At 59.9% G+C, this 19,062-nt stretch overlaps 3 protein-coding genes across 6 annotated transcripts; 1 reads left to right on the top strand and 2 right to left on the bottom strand.

Annotated features, from left to right (window-relative positions):
• The first annotated feature begins 593 nt into the window (after positions 1-593).
• On the top strand, positions 594-6,908 carry ATG4D (autophagy related 4D cysteine peptidase). 2 transcript variants are annotated; one of them, XM_088017352.1, is made up of 12 exons: positions 594-1,054; positions 1,596-1,679; positions 1,756-1,929; positions 2,212-2,488; positions 2,563-2,627; positions 4,270-4,400; positions 5,146-5,222; positions 5,276-5,282; positions 5,333-5,411; positions 5,495-5,571; positions 5,656-5,775; positions 6,337-6,908. In XM_088017352.1, exons 1-12 carry the CDS (start codon positions 823-825, stop codon positions 6,517-6,519), a joined length of 1,506 nt encoding a protein of 501 aa, XP_087873478.1. In that variant the 5' UTR covers positions 594-822; the 3' UTR covers positions 6,520-6,908. The 2 variants fall into 2 exon arrangements, with proteins under 2 accessions (XP_087873478.1, XP_027944591.1); XM_028088790.2 differs by lacking the exons at positions 5,146-5,222; positions 5,276-5,282 and having other exon boundaries at positions 601-1,054.
• Positions 6,529-14,961, bottom strand: KRI1 (KRI1 homolog). 3 transcript variants are annotated; one of them, XM_028088787.2, is made up of 19 exons: positions 14,816-14,961; positions 14,630-14,703; positions 13,760-13,865; positions 13,317-13,425; positions 13,004-13,058; positions 12,877-12,923; positions 12,508-12,604; positions 12,353-12,430; positions 11,955-12,088; positions 11,542-11,668; positions 11,322-11,417; positions 11,035-11,205; positions 9,863-9,938; positions 9,672-9,760; positions 9,457-9,583; positions 9,241-9,371; positions 8,214-8,278; positions 8,025-8,123; positions 6,529-7,456 (listed from the first exon to the last, which is right to left on the bottom strand). In XM_028088787.2, exons 1-19 carry the CDS (start codon positions 14,907-14,909, stop codon positions 7,117-7,119), a joined length of 2,115 nt encoding a protein of 704 aa, XP_027944588.1. In that variant the 5' UTR covers positions 14,910-14,961; the 3' UTR covers positions 6,529-7,116. The 3 variants fall into 3 exon arrangements, with proteins under 3 accessions (XP_027944588.1, XP_027944587.1, XP_027944590.1); XM_028088786.2 differs by having other exon boundaries at positions 12,877-12,926; positions 14,816-14,960; XM_028088789.2 differs by having other exon boundaries at positions 12,877-12,926; positions 13,317-13,413; positions 14,816-14,959.
• Positions 14,962-15,399: 438 nt separating this feature from the next.
• CDKN2D (cyclin dependent kinase inhibitor 2D) lies at positions 15,400-17,938 on the bottom strand. The gene is made up of 3 exons (XM_028088954.2): positions 17,836-17,938; positions 17,407-17,562; positions 15,400-16,360 (listed from the first exon to the last, which is right to left on the bottom strand). Exons 2-3 carry the CDS (start codon positions 17,545-17,547, stop codon positions 16,001-16,003), a joined length of 501 nt encoding a protein of 166 aa, XP_027944755.1. The 5' UTR covers positions 17,548-17,562; positions 17,836-17,938; the 3' UTR covers positions 15,400-16,000.
• Between the last annotated feature and the right edge of the window lie 1,124 nt (positions 17,939-19,062).

The following is a 19,062-nucleotide window of genomic DNA, read 5'->3' as shown; positions in this document are numbered from 1 at the left end:
CCCTCCCTCTAGCCTCTCCCCACTCCACCCCCAGCCACCCAGAAATTGATCTGCTTTCTGTTACTAGAGATGAGGCTGCATTTCCTGGAGTTTTAGGTACATGGGACCAGAGAATATATACTCTTCTTTTCTATCTGGCTTCTTTGCCTTCGCAGAATTATCACGAAGATTCGTCTGTGTTTTTGTATTTGAGCCCCTTTTGCTCCTGAGGTAACTGGGGCACCGAGAGGTGTGGCTTGGGGGCGTGAGGAGGAGGAGGTGTCACACAGGTTGGGCCCCAGAGCGGCGCGGGTCCCGGATGCCCAGGCCGCCGAGGGGCGCTCTGGCGGGTGGGACGCGGGCAGGTGCACTCACGCGCGGGGCCGCCCCCGGGCCGGCCTTTCCCTGCGCGCCGCCGGGGGCGGGCCCGGGGCGGGGCGGGGGCGGGGCTTCCCGGCTCTGGGGCCTCGGATAAGGGCCTGCGGGGCGGGGGGCGGGGGGGCTCGGGCGCGCCTGGGCGCTGCGATAGGGTGGCGGGGCGTGCTCGTGGGGCGCCGCGGGGAGGCGCCGCGGCCGAAGGTCCCGGCGCGTCCACCCGGAACCGGGGCCGGCGACCCAGGCTGGGGCGGGGCGGGGCGTCCGGCCGTGTCGCGCCCGCCTGGCTCCCGGGGCCAGGGCCGCCAAAATGGCGGCGGCGGCGGTGACAGCGTCCCGCGCCGGGTCCGGGGGCCTGGCCGCCGCGTCGGGGGCCGACTAGCGCCTTCCCCGGCGCCGCGGCCCGCCCCCCTGGGCGCTCGCGCGCGGCCCCCACCCGGGCCCTCGGTCCGCCCTCCCGGCGCGCCCATGAACTCCGTGTCGCCGGCCGCCGCGCAGTACCGGAGCGGGAGCCCGGAGGACGCCCGCCGCCCCGAGGGCCGCAGGCCGCGGGGCCCCCGAGTGCCCGACCCCAACGGCCTGAGGCCCTCTGGAGCCAGCGGCCCCGCTCTTGGCTCGCCCGCGGCCGCCCCCGGGGAGCCGGACGAAGTGGACAAGTTTAAGGCGAAGTTCCTGACGGCCTGGAACAACGTGAAGTACGGTGAGGAGGGGGCGGGCCCGGGGCTTGTGTTCTGAGATAGGAGCTGGCCGAGGGTTCGGCCGGGCAGGGGGTTTTAGAGGCCGGTGGGAGGCGAGGGGAGCCAGACCCTGGCCCTGCCGAGTATTCCACCATTTGCTCTCCTCCTGTGAGTCACCTGTGGGTCCCCCGCCCTGCCCTGCCCCCGGCGGACCTGCAGCAGGTCCAAAAAGGAATGTGTTTTCAAGTCTCGGCCACTCCCGGGTGACCTTGGGCAAGGTTTTTTGCTTTTCTGTGCCTTCATTTTTCCCCTCTGTAAAACGAATACAATAATCAGAACTGCTTTATTCATCCTGGATTGACGGCAAACACTCCTGTGGCCGTTACTAGGGTCCCTGCCTCCATCCGAGGGGAATATGGCATGGATTGGAGATGGGACCTGGGATGGTCTCTGTTTCACAGACCGGAGTGGGGGATGGAAGTGCTGCTGCTGTCATAACTGTTGTGTTAGGTGTCTGTCAAGCCAGTGCTTCATCTGGCGGGGTGCTGCCCCGCATCTCCCCAGGTTGGGCAGTCAAAAGCCGGACCAGCTTTAGCAAGATCTCCAGCGTCCACCTCTGTGGCCGCCGCTACCGCTTCGAGGGCGAGGGTGAGCTGGTTGCCCCAGGCCAGGGTTGAGGGGGGCCTGGTGTGCTTGGTGGCAGCTGACAAGCCTGCTCTTGTAGGTGACATCCAGCGTTTCCAGCGGGACTTCGTGTCCCGCCTATGGCTCACATACCGCCGGGACTTCCCGCCCCTGGCCGGAGGCGGCCTGACCTCGGACTGTGGCTGGGGATGCATGCTGCGCAGTGGGCAGATGATGCTGGCCCAGGGCCTGCTGCTGCATTTCCTGCCCCGAGGTGAGTGGTGGAAGGGAAGGGCGCCCTAGGAGTGTCATGCCAAGTACACAGGGCAGCAGGGTCAGAATTGTTTGTAAACTAAACTTAAAGGTATGTGAGATTGTGTGCAAAGTATGTTTTGGAGGGGAGTGAGAGTTGATACAACAAGTTTCAGGAATGTGAAAATTGTTAAACCTGGGGTCTCAGGAGCATTAGAATTGTACAGAAAGCATGAGAAAATGGGAACTGTGACCCCCCACCGCCCCATCGGCACCCTTTGACTCTGTACTCCATCCCCACCAGACTGGACATGGGCCGAGGGCACGGGCCCGGGCCCCTCTGAGCCATCAGGGTTGGCCTCTCCCAACCGTTACCGTGGGCCTGCACGCTTGATGCCCCCGCGCTGGGCCCAGGGCACCCCTGAGCTGGAGCAGGAACGTCGGCACCGGCAGATAGTGTCCTGGTTCGCCGACCACCCCCAGGCCCCCTTTGGCCTACACCGGCTGGTGGAGCTTGGGCAGAGCTCAGGCAAGAAGGCGGGGGACTGGTATGGGCCATCTGTGGTGGCACACATACTCAGGTGAGGGCTGCTGCAGGGGACACGGGAGCCACTGGGTTCCCCCAGGCACTCAGGCCTTCCCTCTCATCCCCCAGGAAAGCCGTGGAGAGCTGCTCAGAGGTCACCCGCCTGGTGGTGTATGTTTCTCAGGACTGCACAGGTAAGAGACTGGAAACCAAGGCCCCAGAGTTCTCACCCTGAGCCAATCGCTACCTCAGCTGCATCTGAGGACTTACCTTCTCAGAGGCTGAAACGAGTTCTGGGGCAGAGGAAGCCTTGGAAAGGATTCGAGGTGCACACAGTGGGAGGTGCTCAGGATCCCTCCTCCACTGCCTCTGGAACCTGCAGAGGAAATGTTAGGGGTTTCTCTGCCAGTGATAGAATAGAGGACATAAGGCTTCCCTCTCTCAGGACCAATTTACTTTTACTCTGTAAACAATTCTAACATATACAAAAGTCTGCTCTCTGCCTCACAGGATTGTTATGAGGATTAAGTGAGTAAATAATACAAGTTAAACCATTTGAGCAGGGCATGTCACATAGTGAGTGTTCGCTAAATATTAGCTATTATTGTTCCCCACTATCCCCCAAATCAGTTTCTTTCTTTCTTCCTTTTTTTTTTATTTATTTGACAGGGAGGGAGAGAGAGCAAAAGCAGGGGGAGCTGCAGGCAGAGGGAGAGGGAGAAGCAGGCTTCCTGCCGAGCAGAGCACCCGACATGGGGCTCAATCCCAGGACCCTGGGATCATGACCTGAGCTGAAGGCAGACACTTAACCGACAGAGCCATCCAGGCGCCCCTCCTCCAAATCAGTTTAGATAGGGTCTTCATTAATAGGAGCCTCAATGGATCCGTGTCAGAGAATCTACAAAACCTATAAATTTTTATATAAAACTGTAGATGTTTGGGGCAATATTTGATTTTCACAGATGGTCACTATCTTAGTCCGTTTAGGCGGCTATACCAAAAATGCCACAGACGGGATGGCCTATAAATAATAGGAACTTATTTCTCATAGTTCTGGGGGCTGGGAAGTCCAAGATCAAGGCACCGGCAGATTTGGTGTCTGGTGGGGACCCACTTCCTGGTTCATTTTGCCGTGTTCTCACATGATGGAAGGGGCAGGCGAGCTCTCTGGGGCCTTTTTTTATACAGGCCCTAATCCCACTCATGAGGATTCCCCTTTCATGACCTAGTCCCCTCCCAAAGGCCCCACCTCTTAATACCATCACTTTGGGGATTAGAATTACAGCATCTGAATGTTGGGGGGACGCAAGCATTCTGACCATAGCAGCTGTGTTTCCAGCAGGGTTGAATCCACTTTTCTGGGAGCCAGGAAGGGGCTTACCTAGCAGTAAGGGAGGAGATGGGAGAATGGAGGCCAGCAGATTGGACTTGAGGAGGAGGGACGCGCAGGGACATTCAGCAGAGGGGCAGACTGCTTGGAGCTCCCATTTCCGTATTGGCAAACTCACACGCTGAGTAAGTGAAGACTAAGCAGGCCTGGCACTGGGGAGGTGCTCCGGGCTGTGGGGAAGGCTCTCCGCCTCCTCCTGGTTTTATGTTCTTCATCTAAATCTCAGGGCCTCAGTCACCTGCTCTGTAAAATGGGGCTGTCTACACCTGCCTGGAGGCCCTGGAATTGTTGGGGAGTAGAGTTTGGGGTGGGGGGGGGATGAGGAAGTCCTCCGTTTCCACTGATGACGGGAGTGGGACCCTCCAACGTCGCAAGGGCACGTGGAGGGCCCCGCTCAGAGGCTCAAAGGGCGGGTGAGAATGTAACCTGCTGCATCGTCCTCCCAGTGTACAAGGCAGATGTGGCACGCCTGGTGGCCAGGCCGGACCCCACGGCCGAGTGGAAGGCCGTGGTCATCTTGGTGCCAGTGCGGCTGGGCGGCGAGACTCTCAACCCCGTGTATGTGCCCTGTGTGAAGGTAGGCTCGGCCAAGTTCCACTAAGCCTCCCCTGGGAGCCGCACAGGCTTCTGTAGCTTGGGTCAGGTGTTTCTGCTTCCTTCATCTGTCCATCGGTTTACTCAGTAGCTAGGGAGCACCCAGGACGTGCCAAACGCTGCCCCAGCTGCTGGGTCTCAGGGGCGAAGAGGCAAACGTTCGTGCCCTCTGGGAGCGGACATTCTCCCGGGGGAAGGACAGACCGTGGGTCTGAAACCAAACCGATAGCTGTGGCATTAGAACCTTAGATTCTAGAGGAACGAAAACTAACACTGTGAAGGGCAGAGGGGGGTGGCTACAGCCTCGGAAAGCCCCTCTCCAGCCGGGGCAGATGAGGAGCCAGAGTGCTCCAGGCAAAAGGAATGGCAAGGCTGGAAAAACCCTGGGGTGTTTTCACTCAGAATAAAGGCCGAAGTTCTCCCTACAGCCTGGAAGGCTTTGCACGAAGCCCCTGCCCATGCCTTGACCTCATCTGCCCCCACTCTCCTTCCCACTTCTCTCTGCCCCCACCACATGAACCTCCTCACTGTTCTCAGAACACACAGGCCTCAGGGCCTTTGCAGCTGCCATTCCAGCTGCTTGGAGTGCTCTTTCCCCAGAGATGCACTACTAACTCCCTTTCTTACCTCCTTCGGGTCTTTGCCTCAATGTCCCCTGTCATTGAGACCTTTCTGACTCCCCTGCTTAAAATTGCAAAGCCCTTTTCCTTTCTTTATTCCTCTCCCAGTGCTGCTGCCTGCTGACACACGGCAGAACTTACTCGTCTTGTTCCTTACTCATCTCCTGCACTGGAATGTCAGCTCCGTGAGAAGGGGCTGGGTTTGCACCCATGCGGGGTTTGCGAAGTGCTTCTCAAGGGCCTGTGTGACAGCACCTGCCCGGAGCATACTCCCCACCCGCTTTTCTCCCTGCAGGAGCTCCTGCGTTCAGAGCTATGCCTGGGCATCATGGGGGGCAAGCCACGGCATTCGCTGTACTTCATCGGCTATCAGGGTAGGCCCGCCCCATCCCGCTCCATCCTGCCCCCCCCCCGACCCTACCCCTCCTCAGCTCCCCTCACGCCTCCACCCCTGCAGATGACTTCCTGCTCTACCTGGACCCCCACTACTGCCAGCCCACTGTGGATGTCAGTCAGGCTGACTTCCCCCTGGAGGTGAGCCAGGTCAGGTCCCTAGGGTGGGGCTGGAGAAGGTGGAGGAGGCCAGGGCCCTGAGCTTCCCTCATTTGTATGCCCCAGTCCTTCCACTGCACCTCACCCCGAAAGATGGCCTTCGCCAAGATGGACCCAAGCTGTACAGTGGGGTTCTATGCTGGAGACCAGAAGGAGTTTGAGACGCTCTGCTCAGAGCTGACCAGGGTGAGCCAGGAGTGGTGGAGGGCAGAGGGCAGGGGGCAGTGAGGGGGTATTAGAGGAAGAGAGACCTCGAGTCCAGCAGACCCGGGGAATCAAGATGATTATCCTGCCCACAAGCTACAAAAGCCTGGCTAGGGCTGACTGGACCAAAAGAAGGGCAGGAGATGAAAAGTTAGGGACATCATTGCTTGAAGGACAGCTGCATCCATGAGCTCCCCGTCTCATGGTTCTACTGTCCCCTCAGGGCCTCACCCTTATAGTGGCAGGGGGTGGCCACCGGCCTTTCTGGGCACCCACCTCCCTGTTCAGTGGAAAGGGAGCCCTACATTCCCAGAAGATGCCGCAGAAATCCTAGGGTTGCTGTTCATTGGTCACCCTGGGTCATGTGCCCATCACGGTGGCCAGGGAATGGAAGGTGCTGATTGGTTGGCCTGGGTCATTGCCCTGGAGGGATGAGAGTTGAGCTCAGGAAGCACTTGATAAATATACCTATTAGGATAATTGTACCTATAGGACAGTGAATATGGTTTGGGGCTAAGCCACTCTTCCCCCTCCTCCCGCCAGGTCCTCAGCTCCTCCTCAGCCACCGAGCGCTACCCCATGTTCACCCTAGCTGAGGGCCATGCTCAGGACCACAGCCTGGACGACCTCTGCTCCCAGCTCTCCCAGCCAACACTGCGGCTCCCTCGCACGGGGCGGCTCCTCAGAGCCAAACGCCCAAGCTCTGAGGACTTTGTGTTTTTATAACGGGTGGGGTTGGGGGAGAAGATGCACACTATTTATTTTTTTATTTATATCATGCTGGGTGTGGGAGCTTGAAATCTGGAGGTGATGGGTCTTCCCGTTCTCACCTCCTTGACAAGTGCAGCTGAGACCAGTCCAGGAAACCTCAGAACTGGGGGCCATCCAGACAGGGGCAGAGCCAGTATGCCTCTCTCCGGCCGGCTGGGCCCTCTGCACAGGGCAGGGAGGGAGGGCTCCCAGACACCCACTCAGGGCCTGACTCAAGTACTGTAGTTTGCACTGGACCACCTGTGCCCCTCGCTGGTCCCAAAGCTCCTACCCTGCCGAAGTCTAGGGGTGGTGGGGGGAACTGTGGCCACTGGGGGCTAATAAAGCCGTTTAACTTGACTGTGGCTATGGCTGGCCCAGCATCTGAGGGATGGGGTCTGAGGTGTGTCTTAAGGGGAGATGGTGGGGGAAGCTTGTTACGTAGGCCTCGGCTTCCACATCTGTGAGACAGGAAGACTGCTCTGCCCATGGGTCCACACAGTCCATGAGGGAGATGCATGAAGAGTGCGATGGAAGGGAGGAACCCCAGGGCCCCTGCCTGCTCCCTGGAGTTCAGGGGCCGCTCTTGGGACCCTGCGGCTTCCTCCGTTGCCGGGCCAGCTGGCGGAAGTGCAGCCGTTTGGGGTTGAGGCCAAAGGCCTGCAGTCTCTGGCGGCTAAACTCATGCCCACCAAGTGTCACGGTGGGGCCCAGGAGACGCGCCTTCCTGCCCCTCCTCCGCCTCTGGGGGCCTGGCTTCTGGGTGCGTGACACGGGGACTGCTTCTTCCTGTGCTGGGGGGCTCCCAGGCTGGGGCTGCTTCCTGCAGGCCCCATCAGGTGCCAGCAGCTGCCCGGGTGGGCCATCTTCGTCTCTCTGTGGCTTCTCTGTGGCTTCTGTAAGCGTCTCCGTCCTGAGGAAAAAAGTGGAGGCTCAGCCCAAGCTGGTCACGATTAGGCCAATTCCTGAGTACACGTCCCCCATTTTCCAGATGAGGAAAGGAGAGGTTCAGAGGCAGGGCACCAAATCCAGGGCTTGCCTCGGGTTCAAACCCAAGTCTGACACCAAAACTGGGCCTTTTCTACTGAACTCTTGAGACTCAATTGTATTGCTGAGCCTATACTAAGCTGTTCGTGGAAATTGACTTATTACAGCTTTAAATCAGCTCTCTGAGGTCCTATCAGCCCTGCTTTATAGATCAGGAAATAATGGGCATAATAATAATACTAATACCTGTATGGTATTTCCTGTGTTTTAGGCACTTTACATGAATTGATTCACTTCATCCTCAAAAACCCAACAAGAAATGAACTATCTTAACCCCTTACCCTCATTTTAAAAATGAGGAAGCAGGCCCAGAAAGGGCAACGGCCTTGCCCAAGGTCGCGCAGCCATGGCCCGGGACGAGAAAGGAAGCCCCATTCCGAGGCCCAATAGGCTCCCAAGCCCAAGCCCAGCCTCCTCCAGCCGGTGACACTCACCCCTCTGGGCAAAGTGACTTGAAGATCTGCCCCTTTCTCCAGGAGCTCTGGGCCCTCCGGCTGTACGCCTTCTTGTCCTGCAGTTCCTCCCGCTCGGACCTGGGGGTGCCCGGCAGACGCGCCTATTGCCGGGAGCTTTGGGAGGTGCCCCGCCCCCCGCCCCCCGCACACCTGGCCCGGCCCTGTCACCTGTACATGCAGGTCTTCTTCAGGGAGCACCACCGGTTCAGCTCCTTGTCGTCGGCAGCGAGGATCTGCATGGGAAAGGTGGGTGGGGTCCTGCCATGCGAGCCCTGGGTCAGGGCGCGGGCGGGGGCCTGGCTCTCGCGGCTTCCGTCGCCTCACTGGTCAAAGGCGGGTCATACTACTAGCGCTCGGCAGGGATGTCACCACAGCAGGAGAGGACTGCTTTCTGTGGAGACCCCTGGATGTTTTTGGCAGCGGGCATCAGATGGGGAAACTGAGGCTCGGCAAGGTGCTCCTTGCCCTAGTCAGGTGGTCGGGGAGTGGCTGATTTCAGATTCCAGTTTGGGCCCCAGGGGTCCCAGAGCCTCACTCGGGCACCACGGTCCCCGCAGCCGCAGATCGGCACCAACGGTCAGGTCTGCCAACTACAGGTGAGGCCGAGGCTCCAAGCTGCAGGCCTCGGTTTCCTCATCCAGGAGGTGAGCAAGCCCCTTAGAAACTACTGAAGGGCTGCCGGGGAGGCTGGGTGAATGCAGAAGGTATCGGCTCTGCTGGCCACGACTGGTGAAACCCCCACAGCCCCCACGGCTAAGGGGCGAGTGCCACTCCAAGAGCCACATATGTTCACTAAAGCTCCACAGCCATGATGTGGGGGCTGCTACTAGGCCCATTTTACAGATGGGGAAATGGAGGCACAGCATCCTGGGTCACAGCTGGTGAGTGGCCACAGCAGGATTTGAATCTGGGCCATCTGTTTCCAGAGCCCACCCAGTCCTAATGGCCACCCAACTGCGGATATTTGCTGACAGATTTAAAAGTCCTATTTACGGCGCATTCTAGGGGAAAGCGCTGTTGGAAGCCCCCTGCCTCAGAGAGGCCGTCTGAGGCAGGGAACGTCATCAGTACTGGTGTTTTCCAGAGAAGGAATGGGGGGGCGGGGGGCGCAGCATCTGCTGGCTACACACTCCCCCTTGCCCACGGGGCACCCCACCCCCCCCCCCGGGCGCTGGGCACCACTGTGGGGCCCCACCTCCTCGGTGCTCAGCCCGAAGTCGCAGGGAACCACGGTGCGGTACTTAAAGCGACAGGGCAGGTCGTCGATGATGTCCTCGTAGTCCAGCCGGTAATACTCGTCCAGGTACTCCTCGAACGTCTTGTCTCCTGTGCAGGGCGGGAGCCAGGCTGCCAGGGTGTGCCGGGCGCCGCGGAGCCCCTGCCCGCCCAGAGCCACCCGCCCGGGCCTCACCAGGGTCGAACACCGGCTTTTCCTGCCCCACAGCCGCAGCGAAGGGTGACTTGCGCTTCTTCTTGCCCGTCAGGGGGGCCTCGCGCGGCTTTTTCCGCGGCTGCCTGGGGTCGTAGTCAGCGTCCATCTGTCGAGATGCCAAGGTCAGGCCAGCCCTCGGCGGGGAGGGGCGGCCCATGCACCCCCCCAGGTCCCCCTCTGCCCATGGCACCTACGTTGAAGTCGGGGTCCTCGCAGTGCAGCTCCTGCTGATTCCAAGCTCCTCCCTGCTCAGGCCCAGCCCATGCGTCCCAGTTCCAGTCATCTGGTTGCAGAGGCCACAGAGGTAGGGGGTCAGGGGGCCAGGGCGGAACTTCGGACTTGAGACCCAGCAGCTCCCCCAGGCTGGTGCCCCCGGGGACCTCACCTTCAAGCCCTTCCTCTTCCTCAAAGTGCGGCTTCTCCTCCTCCACGGTGCCATAGTACTCGTCCCCAAAACACCTCTGCAGGGTCAGGGCCCGGACGATCAGCAAGGCCCACTCCCCGCCAGACTGGTGCTCCTACACCTTACATGGCTCCCAGCACCCTCCCGACCTGGCTGCTGACGTGAGGGGAACGCTGTGTGACCAGGCCCCTCCGTGGCCCGGTACCCCCTGCTGCACTGGGCACCATTCGGTTCCACGGAGCCGCCGTTCTTTCCCTCCCACAGGCCTTTGCCCCTGCGGTCCCCCTGCTGCCTGGTGCACTCCCTCCCTCCTCGGCTGCCTAACTGCTGTTCAGGCCTCAGCTGCCCGCCCTGACCCGCTCAGCACCACGCCCGACAGTCGATCCGGGCCTCCTCTGAGACCCCACCTCCCCCTGCACGTCCCCACTCTGATCGCTGGGGGTCGTAACTGTACAGTTAAGGGCCTGCCGTTAGATTGGGAGCTCTGGGAGGGCAGCTCTGGGGCCTGGTGCTCAGTGACTACGAGGCTGGTTCTTGCCATTCCATGAGTTCCAAGGAGGCTGAAACTGCTGGGCCCTTGATGAACCCCCAGCACCCAGTGGGTGCCTGGCAAAGGCAAATATTGCAAATTATGTCATTTATTAAGCACCTATTGTATGCCCAGTGCCGGGCTGCATCTCCCTGCATTCTTACAAGCACCCCCAAGAGACAGAAACTACCTCCATTTACGGAGAAACTGAAGCCTACGCATCCTCAGTCCCCTCCCCTGACCTCGTAGGCTTGGTCAGGGGTCTCTTTGGGGCTCACAGGGTCCCCGCTGCTTTCCCCATACAGCCTTGTTGCCTGTTTCTGTGGCCAGATGCTACGTCCCCTCAAACCAACAATAAACCTTAATGGCAACAAGTTTCAAGGAACCACAGCTAGTCCCTGTTCCTTGAGCGTTACCAGTTTTTATGCGTACTTCTCTCAGGCTATCCTTACGCTGGCCCTGAGGTAGACAGTGTGACTGAACCCGCTTTTACAGGGAGAAAGGGACACACGCTCAGAGACGTCAAGTCACTTCTCTGAGGCCACACAGCCAGGAAACAAGCACGGATTCCAGAGCCTTGTCCCAAGCAGCACTGCATGGCTGGGGTGGGACACAGGGGCCGCACCTGCATGAGCTGGTCGTGCCGGGTGGGGTCAAAGTCGTCCTCGAGGTCCCGCTCCTCAAAGCCCAGCGTCTCGTTGCCTGTGACCTGCCGCAGAGTCTCCAGCTTGGCCAGAATCTCCTTTCTTTTCAGGTTCTTCAGCTGCTTGAGCTCCTCCTGCTTCTTCGCTTTCTCCTGCGGGTGGCAGGTGGGGGGGGGGGGGAAGGGGGAAGGGGGCAGAGAGGGAGGGCGTGAGCTCTCCTCTGGGGGAGGGCCGCCCCCTCCCCCCGGCCTGGCAGCCCCGTGCTCACCCTCCTCTTTCGCTCCCGTGTCTCCTCTCTCCTCTCCTTCCTGCGTTCATCCTTGCGGCGCACAGAGGACGCGATGCTTCGAGGGTAGGTCTTGACCTGTGGGCAGCAGGGGGAGCCCAGAAGGGCCACAGAGGATGATTCTGGGCTCTCCCGGCGCAGGCCCCAAGGCCCAGGTCCCCCCCTACCTCCTCCCCCCAAGCCCCAGCCCCAGGTCCCGCACCGAGGCCGAGTCCGGCTCCTCGAAGCGGAAGTTGTACTTGTGCTCGAAGTCCTCCTGCTTCTTCAGAAACAGCTCCCCCTCGTCTGAGGAATCGTCCACGGCCAGCTGGACCGGGAGGCTGGGGCCCCTGAGGGACAAAAATGGGACAGGGCTGGGAGTCAGCCGAGCCCCTGCACTCCCACGTACCAGCTGCGGTAACGCACTGAATCCTCCCAAGGGCCCTGCTTTGGAGGCAGCCCCGTTTTACAGATAGGGAAACTGAGGCACAGAATCCAGTGACAGGGCCGCCTAGCTCCAGAGCCCACACGCCGCAGGGCCTCCTCACAGGCCAGTAACTCCGCTACCGTGTGCGTGAACAAGTGAACACCTGGTGCCCTTTGCCTTCCGGCACCGGCCCGGACACGGCTGCTCACCCTTCCTCCCCCTCTTCCTCTTCGCCTTCCTCCTCCTCCTCCTCCTCCTCGTAACGTTTGTTGAGGATATAATCGCGCAGGAACTGCTCCCCTTCATCCAGCTCTGGGTTGTTCCAATATTCCTTGAGGTGGGTCTGGGGGAGAGGGGAGCAGGGAACAGGACCCAGGTCAGGCACGTGGGGGCGGGGACGGAGGGCGGGCTTGGCTCCCTGTGGACTTAAGTAACTGAAACGTCACAGCCAGCCTATAAAGTAGGGGGGACAATTCCCACTTTACAGAAGTAGAAACTGGCACCCAGGGAGGGGCACACCCCGTCTTCAGACCAGGGGCTCTTGGCTACTCCCTCGAGGACTGGTTTCCAGAAAAAGCCCGGAGGAGGACCGGACCTGAGAACTCACCAGTTCCTTCAGGGCGTCGGGGTCGTGGATCTCCTTCTGCCCCTTCAGCCACTCCACACAGTCCGCATCCTCCTGGGCCTGCGGGCAGGCCAGCACTGAGGGTCTGGGGACCCCTTCCCGCCACCCGCCCCCAGCCAGCCAGGCCCAGCACCCACCTTCTCCTCCCTGGTTTGGGCCCGTTTCTGCAGCAACCCAGAGCCGCCTTCCCCGGCACTGTCCTCCTCGTCACTGTCCTCTATGAACGCCCGGAAGCTGCCCATGGGAGAGGGTACGCCTCAGGAGACGAAGCCTGCTGCCCGCCCACAGTCCCACGATGAAGCCTGTTTACTAAGTCCTGGGCTCTCCTCAACAAGCTCAGGGCAGTGCTGTGACATAGAGGGCGCCATCACTTAACAGATGGGGAAACTGAGGCACAGAAAGACGAGATGACGTGCCCAAGGGCACACAGCCATGAAGTAACAGGGCTGGATTTGAACTCAGGCTCAAATCTGATCCATCTGGCTATTCAGTAGGCCCAGGCTCACCTTTCCTTGAGTTGTTTCTGTTCTTCCACGTAACTTTGCGACGAGATCTGCTGCAGAGAGAGTGACGTGGGCCTCAGGCCCAGCCCCAGGCCCCTCAGCCCCCAACCGGGGCCTCCACCCCACCTACCTGGAATCTCTGATCAGAGGTCTCTGCATCTGAATTTTCCTCATCGACATATTTGCTGTGGAAGGACAAATGGGGGCTTCAGGAGAGACTCCCCACGGCTCGTCTGTCCCCACGGGGTGGGGAGCTGTTAGGAGCAGCAGTTGGGGGGCAGTGTGGTGCAGATGGGTCACGGGCACTCCTGTTCTCTGGGGTTCCCTCAATCCTGGGGAGTCACCACCAGCTTCTTCCCACCTCCTCTAAGACTCCCACGCATCCGCCTGCCCTGGGAAGGCTCGGGGGAGGGATGGGGCAGGGAGTCAGGCTCTCTCCTCACCCTTCTTTCTCCAGGATAACCTTCCTTTCATAGTCCTTCAGGTACATAGGCCGCATCTTCTTTTGCTTCCCTTCGGCTTCCTCAGCTTCCTCGCTCTCTGAGGACGATACTGTCAGGTTGCCAGAAGACACCTGCCATCACCCGTGACCCCCTTCGTTCCCCAGGTGGAGAATCCCACCGGGCGGGGCCAGGGTCAGACCACGACGTCAAATATCACACTTGCACTACATGGTAGTGGTCAGCTGTGCTCACTCAGCAACTCATGCTTTGAACAGGGTCAAGCACACAATCATTATTAACAAGTAATAACCTAAAACAAAACACTCCGCTAAGCACTTTCGGCATAGAACATAAAACATATATGGTATAAGGGTTCGTTAAGTCATCACAAAAACCAGGAAGGCAATGAGGAACCCGGGCTTTAGGGAGGAGCAACCCCAGACCTGCTTTCTGATAGAAGGTGGCATCCTTCTGATAAATGCGAGGGTCCTTCTTCTTCAACAAAGAGAGAGTCCTGTAAAAGTCACGCTCTTGCTGGGGGTCAAATTCCTAAGGCATGAGAAGGATCGGGGATGACTTCAGAAGGGAGATGGTGAGAGCCCTGGTGGAGGCTGGGGGACACTAAGTAACAGGGCAGCTGGGCTGAGAGGGTGTGGAAATTAGGGTGTTGGGGGGCATACATTAGGAGGAAGGAGAGGGATCCAGCTGGACAGAAGCAGGTTGGGGGATGGAGGGTGTGTAAGAGGGGCGGTGGGAAGATGTGAAGCAGGTGACAGAGGAAGGGGGGGCCCAGTGGGGGTGGACTGGGGCGGGCCACAGAGAGGTACAGGATCTGAGATAGAGCAAGGTAATGGGCAAGGGGAGGATTCTTCCTGGGGACAAAGGATTGACGTGGGGGCTGGTGAGCAGAAAGGACATCTGTGGGACAGCAAGCAGGGGCCGGGCTGCACAGTGAGGCCCCCAGGAAGATCAGGGCTGATGTGAGAAGGTGAGTGCCCCATGTGGCACAAGGATGTCCCACTTCCGGGACTGAGTCGACCCTGACAAATGGTTAAACTCTTGCGGTCGCACCTCACACATCAGGATGGGCAGGTGGATGGTGGCGGGAGAGGGGAAGTAGGGGGAGCATCTGGCCACCCCCTGGGGATGGAGAGGGCGCTGTGTGTCCTTCATAGGACTAGGAAGAGGTGGATGGAAACTCCCGTCGGGTGAAATGGGGTTGGAAGTTAGCCGCCCTCTGTATATCGGGGTCGGGAAGCGGTAGGGGGCTTGGATGCTTCCCGAATGTACGGCACCGGGGTGAGAAAGCTCACCACGCGCTCGTCGCTAGAGTCAGACTCAGAGCTGGAGTCGCCGCCGATGTCCCGGTCCCCGTAGCGATCTTTAACTGCGGGGCACAGATGGGAGCCCCCCAGATCAGCGTGGAGGACCAGCTGAACCCCCACTTCCCGACTACCCGGCACGCGCGGCCGCCCCGCGCGCATGCGCCCCGCACTCACGCCGCTGCAGCTCCTCGCGCTCCCGGTAGCGGCCGTACCGCGCGGCAAACGCCGCGTTTACCCGAAGGGGCGAAGACCCGCGCGGTTCCGGCATGGCGGCTCTGCGGCCCACTGCGCACGCGTGCGGCGAGTGTCCCCGAAGGAGGCGGGGCTACTCTCGGCCCCCGCCCCGGCCCCGGCGAGCCCTAGAGGAGGCGGAGCTTCGCGGGCCGCGCCTAATCCTGTCCCCAAGCTTTCCGGGATCCCTAACGCCGTGCGACCATAATCCCCGCCCGCGGGTCACGCCTCTGCGGGTCAGCCTGCAGCCACCGCCCACTGCCCCCGCCCCCCCCCCCCCCGCCCGGGGCTCCCGGCACCCAGCTGACATCTGGGGGCCCTTTCTCCCCTCGCGGTTTCCTGCCTCCCTTCCGTTCCGACAGCGTAAACCGCTGCCCCACCCAGCTCACTCAGCTCTGGCACCCTGGGAATTACCACTCTCTCCCCTCCCCCAAAGCACCCACGATCTGCGACCCCCTTCCCACCCCCCACAAACATCCTGGACGCGCGGTTCTCCATCGCAGACTCAAAAATCAGAAGTCACCAGCTCTGTGATCATGCACAAGTCTTAATTTAATGGGTAAAAACATTAAGTTATCACACAATTTTTTTCCACAAAGCTTAATAAATAGAATCTCTTTTTTTAACGCTGTACAAGAGACTGGAAAACAAGCTTCCAACAAAATATGAATGAACTCATACTATCCTTTTATTGATTTGAAACTCTCCCCCCTCCCCCATGCCTGAAAGCAGTGTGCACACTTGAGGTCTCTCTCTGGGTACAGCCAGCCAAGGTCGCCAGGTTCCAGGAGCCCTGGAAGTGATGACCTCACTCTGGGGCTGGGGCTTTAAACACTCTGCCCTTGGGCGTCTGCAGCCCCAGCAATCCGAGGCGCAGAGAAAACTGAACCGTTTAGATGGCTGTTGCCTGCAGGAGCCCTTCTCCGCCCAACACATCAAAAGGGGTGAGAAAAACAAATGAGAAATGTCCCTCAAACACACACACCCCACAAATCAACACCAACAAGCCACAAACTGGTGCCCCTCCACTTTCGACAGTGGGCAGAAGCGAGGGGAGAAAGTGTTTCTTCCCTCCTCTTTTGACAGAGAACCCTGCTGGGTCCGGTTGCTGGAGTGGGTGGTCCCAGGTCACAGCAGTACTACTGTGTGCCCCTGCAGTATGTCCATGAGATCCTGAGCCCCTATCCCCTGCGCCAGCTCCAGGGGTGTGAGCCCCCTGGCATCCCTGTGATGGAGATCAGACTCTGTAGCCAGGAACCTGACCACAGCCGTGTGGCCCTCTCGCACTGCCAGATGGATGGGGAGCGCCCCAGTGCCATCAGGCGCGTTGACATCAGCACCATGCTCTACCAAAACCTTCAGGGTGTCCAGGAATCCAGTGCGTGCTGCATCATGGGCTGGAGTAGTGCCGGTGGTGTCCTGGACATTGGGGCTGGCACCTTGCTTGAGGAGCTCCAAGGCAATGGTGGGGCTGCCGAACATCATGACCTGTGTGGGGGCAGAGGGTAAGAGGTCCTCAAGGGAGAGGTTCCAGGAAAAGGGAGTCACTGAAGAGAGGGGTCATTCAAGAACAGGGAACACTAGAGGTCTTCTAAAGAATGGGGGAAACCCAAAGAACACAAGCTCTCAGACAGCTGTTGGATACCCCAGAGAAAGACACCTCCTAGGAAGAGGGACCCCCAAGAAGCTGGTCACCCCCTAAGGATAAGACAATTGTCTAGGGAATAGCCTCCACGGAAACTTTCAAGGAACCTAAGACCCTCCCCAAGGAAGCAGAGACACGCCCCATCCCAGGGGGGAAATCATTAGGAAATATGGAACCCCCCAGGAAATAGGCCTCAGAGAATGAAAAATGCCCCCCAAAGAACCTGACAGCCGACTGAAGGGAAAGGAGATGCCCAGGGAATTTGAAATCCCTTCTCCAGTTAATAGCTTCTCCCATATAATGGGGTTGATCCCCAGTGTACCCGACGCCCTTAAGAAATGGGGTTCCCTTGTAAAATGCCCCCCCGGGGGAATAAGGAGACCCGTGCAATGTGTAACTGTGCCCCCATTAGGGCTTCCCTTAATATACTAGGCATCTGGGGGAACAAACAAATCCAGGAATGGAGATCTCCTCCACGTAACTGGGTACCTCTCAGAGAACCCTCCAGAAAATGGGGACCCCCTGGAAACATGAATCCTTCCTTCCAGTGACTGGATTCCCCCCACAGAAGCTCCAAGAAACAAGAGCCATCCCTGTGAAACCAGGTTCCAAAAACGCTGAACTCACACCACGGAATAAGAACCTCCACGGGGAAACTGAATCCTCCGCACCCAGAGAATAAGAAATCCTCCAGAGAAGATGGAAAGTCCTCCCCTCCCCCAACCTAACCCCATCCACCACCCACCCACGAGAAGGGACATCAGGGAGCAACATCGGCCCAGGGAAAAGGGACGGGACCCCCAGTCAGCCACCATCGCGACCCAGGAAACGTAAGGGTAAGGGTCTGGGGTCCCAGCCCCGCCCTCGCTCCGCGCCCGCCGGGCCTCACCTGCAGCGCCGTCTTGCCGAAGCGGTTCAGGGCGTCGGGGTGCACCAGCTCGCGGTGCAGAAGGCGGCGCACCTCCTGCACGTCGCCTCGGGCCGCGGCCCCGCTTAGCCGGTCGCCGGCGCGGACCTCTTCCAGCAGCATGTCGACACCGGCAGCCTGCAAAGCCCCCCGCCCCACCCCGGCGCCGTCAGTGCGGGGAAAGCCACCGAAGCCGGCCCGAAGATCCCCTCCGAGGCGCTCCTGGCCTGGGCGAGGCTCCCAGCCCGGCTCACCAGTCGGCACTCGGGCGCGACCCGGGCCCTCCCGGCGGGCTCCTCCCCCTGTCGGCCAGCGGGTCGCCAGGGGCTGGGAGCCCGGCCCAACCCTCCGCCGCCCGCACGCCCGGGCCCGGCCCCCGCCCCTTGGGGGCCGGGTCTCCCCCCAACTCACCCTCCCTCCTCCTCGACGTCTGGTCTGAGGCGGTGTCGCCGCCGCTGCCAAGCTGGCCGCCAGGGGGCGGCGCCAGCGCGCTTGAGGCCCCGCCCCGAACGCTGCGGATTTGTTTTCTTATGAACTCGCTACACTGTCGCCCAGCCGCATTGCCCGGCTCGCGACCCGGCGGCGCCCCGCCCACGCGGCCAGCGCAGCCAATGGCCACGCGTCGCCGGGGGGGGGGGAGTTCTACGCTCCGGCATGGGCGGTGTCGCTCCTGATTGGCCGAGCCGCGGCGACCGGTGGAACCGCCGGCAATGGCGGGGTTTTCGGTTTTCAAACTCGCCCGGCGGGCGGGAAAGGGAGCCGGTTTAACTGACCCGCGGGAGAAAGGTCAGGGGCAGGGTAGCGCGGTATGCCCCGGGCCGTCGGCACCTCTGGGAGGAAGGGAGGCAGAGCTGGGGCAGTCCAGGCCGGAGTTTCACCATTCAGTCATGCGATAAGCGTTTATTAGCCCTCAGTATGTGCAGAGGGCTTTGTTTCATTCACTCGCCCGCTGTGTGCTGGCACCTGTCCCGGCGCTGGGGAGCGAACATTCAGGCAACTACATAATTTTAGATAGCGTTAAGCACCGTCAAGAAAATAAACGGGGAAATGGGGTGGGTGAGAGGGAATCAATTCTGGCTCAGATTGAACCAAACCTGGCACAGCAAATGCCAGGGCGAGGACAAAACACGCTGCGAGCCGCAGCCGCCACGTGGACGAGCCTGGGAGGCGAGAGTCGAGGTCGGAGGAGGCATTTACAGATGCCTGCCTTCAAACATTTACTGAGCACCCTCTGTGTACTAGGCGTGCAACTGGAGAGCGAGCCAGCCAGGTGGTTCCTGCTGCAGGACCCCCACCATTTAGGTCGGGAGAAGACAGTAATTAAATCTTTACACGGGCGCCTGGGTGGCTCAGTCGTGAAGCGTCTGCCTTCGGCTCAGGTCATGATCCCAGGGTCCTGGGATGGAGTCCCAGATTGGGCTCCTTGCTCAGCAGGGAGTCGGGTTCTCCCTCTCCCTCTGCTTGTGTCCCCTCTATCGCTGTGTCTCTGTCAAATAAATAAAATCTTAAAAAAAAAAAAATCTTTTCAGAGGGGTAAATACTATGGCGGTGATAAAACAGGTAAGTGATAGTCTCTTGGGAAAGGAAGGCCGTTGAAATAGGTCAGGGAGGGCGTCCCGGAGGAGCTGACGTTTGTGA

The sequence above is a fragment of the Eumetopias jubatus genome, unplaced genomic scaffold, assembly GCF_037043125.1.
Source record: "Eumetopias jubatus isolate StellerSeaLion01/CBP00866 unplaced genomic scaffold, mEumJub1_p1.0 scaffold_1, whole genome shotgun sequence".
Taxonomy (NCBI): domain Eukaryota; kingdom Metazoa; phylum Chordata; class Mammalia; order Carnivora; family Otariidae; genus Eumetopias; species Eumetopias jubatus.
This window is presented reverse-complemented; position numbering and strand designations above follow the sequence as displayed.